This window comes from Cyprinodon variegatus, unplaced genomic scaffold (assembly GCF_000732505.1).
Source record: "Cyprinodon variegatus isolate N-32 unplaced genomic scaffold, C_variegatus-1.0 Scaffold148, whole genome shotgun sequence".
Taxonomy (NCBI): Eukaryota; Metazoa; Chordata; class Actinopteri; order Cyprinodontiformes; family Cyprinodontidae; genus Cyprinodon; species Cyprinodon variegatus.
This window is the reverse complement of record NW_015150601.1, coordinates 992,965-996,536: the sequence shown is the minus strand read 5'-3', so window position 1 is coordinate 996,536 and position 3,572 is coordinate 992,965. Positions and strand designations below refer to the sequence as shown.

General features: G+C 39.2%; 1 protein-coding gene across 1 annotated transcript in view; it reads left to right on the top strand.

Annotated features, from left to right (window-relative positions):
• Window positions 1–3,572, top strand: part of ablim3 (actin binding LIM protein family member 3) — a 66,759-nt gene that overhangs the window by 37,236 nt on the left and 25,951 nt on the right. Inside the window, exons 9-11 of the mRNA XM_015377190.1 lie at window positions 713–874; window positions 2,686–2,715; window positions 2,848–2,974. Coding sequence (XP_015232676.1) covers window positions 713–874; window positions 2,686–2,715; window positions 2,848–2,974 — 319 coding nt within the window. The remainder of the gene's footprint in view (window positions 1–712; window positions 875–2,685; window positions 2,716–2,847; window positions 2,975–3,572) is intronic.

Genomic DNA, 3,572 nt, shown 5'->3' with positions numbered 1-3,572 from the left:
AAAGTATTATGTCTCTGTAGGTTTGCAGAGTAAACACCACTTTATGTTTGGTATTATATTAAATTCTAGTAAGTTATACTTGAATTTAAGGTTGTAACATGATTACCTTTATTAATACTTTGAATAGGCCCTGTACCTAGTATGACAGATGCAATATATTAATCAGTGTAAATGTAGTTCCCTTTTAATAAGTAGTTGAATAGATATACACTGAGTTTTCTGCTCTCTACTGAATGCAGTGCAGAGTTGGAGCGGTTCCATCATTTTAACAGCCATCAGTCTGCTTCTTGGCACTCTGCTGAGTGTTGCTCTATATGATGGTTGCATTTGCATGTCAGCACTCGTCTGCATGCGTGCACAACTTGCTGCTCTCTGCCCTTCGTTAGTCTGCTCCTCTCACATAATCAATGACCTTTCTGTTTAAGGTGATGGATGATGGAGAAACGCAGTCTAAGCAAGCGTGTCGTCCGTTCTGTCCCCCCCCCACCCCTTCCCTTGACTGCCTCTCCTGTCTTCTTTCTCTGAGCTCCTGAAGGTCAACAGCTCACAGTCCTGTCAAGCTCTGCTGTGTGCATGTCTCGTTTTTTTGTTTTTTTTTTGCTTGTGCATGCTTGACCAGCTTTTGGTGACCATTCATTGTCCATGTGGTTGATGTCTTGTCTTGTTGCTTTTGTCTCTGTCTCCTGTTGGTGGGTGTGTGTCCTCTCTCCAGGCCAGAGTGCAGAATGAGATCTTTGATTATAAGGACCTTGCAGCCCTGCCAAAGGTCAAGGCCATATATGAGGTCCAACAGCCAGATCTCATATCCTCCTCATACCAGCCGTACCACAGATACACCTCTGATGAAAGGCTAGACACTTTCAGCTATGGGGAGGTACTGCTGCCACACATGTCTCGTCCAATAAAACGTGTTGCTCCCATCATTTGTCGATTTTACGTTTTCAAACAGTAAATATCACTGAAACCATGACAGGGACAGGCTTTTAAACTGAAAAAAATCTGCTACTTTTACTGAATTTATTTCATAGCTATGAAGTAACCACAATAGAAATGCCTCTTTTAATTTTCCAGTTAGTTTTTTTTTTCTTATGAAAAAAATCAGAGCAATATATATTTATGGGGTTTAGGGATGTCCCAAACCATAGCTTTGATGTGTGTTTATACAGTTTTTTTTCTCCTCTGCATGCGAGAGCAGTGATGTAACTGAAAGTGTTGATAGGCTGTTATAAAAGCTTTTAAGAAGGATCACCAAAAGGAGGTTTCACCCATAGAGCTTGGTGGAGTGGCAGAATCATGGTCTGGTGTTGGTTTTCTTCAAACTGAAGCCGGATTTTGTTTAAAGATGATAAAAGCTTGAACATTTAGATCTGACCCAAAAACTCCTGTTGCATGACTTAAATAAAACTAACAGTCAGCTTAACAAGAGATGCGCTGACAGTCGGAACGTTTTGGAGAACCTTGCCATTGACAGGGTTTTCAACATAAAGATGATTTAACAAATTAGTTGAAGAAAAAAAAGACCTGTGAAATCTGTTAGATTTGTTTCAGTAAAGAGTTTTGTGCTTTTTCAGTTGAATTTTACACAGACAAAAAAATCCCACAGTAAACCCATCAATGTTTAAGTTGATCTAATTTTATGTAAAAAAGAAAAAAAAAACTCACCTGCTCTGACTCGCACATCTAGCTTCGCTTCTTTGTAAATTACTGTTCATGGCTCATCTGATTAGATATTCTGTAAAGCAGCTTGCTGAGAGGTTAGGCTAGCAGCATGTTTCCGCTACATTCAGTGTAGTTAATCATATTGGAACCAAACTCACTGGATACGTTATATTCCTGTAAAATGCTTAGCTAAGTTAATCGTATTACTCAGGTCTAGTTCTGCACATTTTTAATCTGGGATTACTCCCACCTCATCTGTTCAGGGGATTAGGGCTGTTCAACAGAACTTTTTTAGCTGATTTGGTGAAGTGAAAACTAGTGCCCGCCTACCAAAGTTTGGTTTTAGCCAATTATGGTAAAAAAGGAAATAGCAGCATACGCAGTAATACACCTGGAACCTTAGGCTTTTATGCCCCTGCTGCAGATACGCAAAGAGATACGGAAGCAGATACACAAGCAGATACGCAAGCAGGTACGCAAACAGATACGCAAGCAGATACGCAAACAGATACGCCAACAGACACATCAACTTCACTCTTAGGGTGAAAAACACAAAAATAATTGAAGGAAAAGATGCAGTATTGTTTATCAATGTTATGATACAGGTTAGTACAAATAAATCACATTAAATATGCAAACTGGTTTAAAATGTGACTAAATAAAACAAAGCACAGCTTACCTGCTATAATTAAACATTAAAGCAACATATACGGTACTCTGATACCAGCCACTAAAGATGCCTTGATTTAAGAAGACATAAGAAATTGGCTCCAAACGCCTCCACCACTTTGATTCAACTCTTAGATTTCTGGTGATCATCTCAAGAACCAAATATACTGTTTGTACTAATGGCAAAAAATGTAAAATACCTGAAATGTTTTAATTCCTTCACTGATGTGTTTCTATTATCGCAACAGTTATTAATGCTTTATTTGTGGTTATGTAAATAAACTGACACACAGAAGGAGATTTATTTGATTTTATATATCTCTAAAATGTTACCTTCTGTCTCCGTTGGCTCTGCAGTCCCTTGGGACTCTCTCTCCATATTCTCAGGTAAGCATTTTCACTTTTAATCCTAGTAGCAGAGCAAGTCCCAAAAAGTTAACTGTTTTCACCATGTTGCTCATTTTTCTTACCCTCCTGTTTTCATCTGAAAGTTTTAGCTCTTCTTATTTGTCCCTTTAGGACTATGACAATCCGGATGCCAAGCAGCACCGGTTCTCCATTCCAGGTTATATTGACTCCCCGACATACAGTCGTCAGGGCATGTCACCCATCACGCCTCGCTCTCCGCAGCACTTTGGCTACCCCGGTGAGAAAAGTATTGTTTTTTTATTCAAATTTTCCAAGCTCTTTAACTCGACTTCAAAACATTCTTGTTTGGGAATCAACACCAACTTCAATGAATTTTATTGGGATTTTCTTGTGATGGATGAACACAAATAAGTCAATGTTTTTAGATCAGAAGGAAAAATATAAAAAACTATACTACATGAGGGTATTCCAGGTAAACACAGTGCAGCCATGTTGGTTCTGCTTCAGCCTTTCGCCTCTGGTTGATGTGTTGACATCATTAACGTCTCTGCATTTCTTTATGGAGGCTGATGCTTCTGGCAGTATAGATTTTTTTCAGTTTGTGAATCAAATCTCGCAACAATTCATCTTGCTTATACGGAAACCAAGAGCGGCCGTACTCGCCTTTTTTTTCCCTCGCTTTCTCGAGATAATGACATAACTATTGCGTTATCACAAGAAAAACATTTATTAGTTTCTCAAGATAACGAGATGATTAACCTGTATGAGTAATGAATGAGGCTGACCAACAGCCCTAGATTCCCAGTCCATCCATGCCTGCGGGGCCCGTAGTTGTGCAGTCGCTGTACCGCTGGGTGCAACTTATCAGTTTTTTA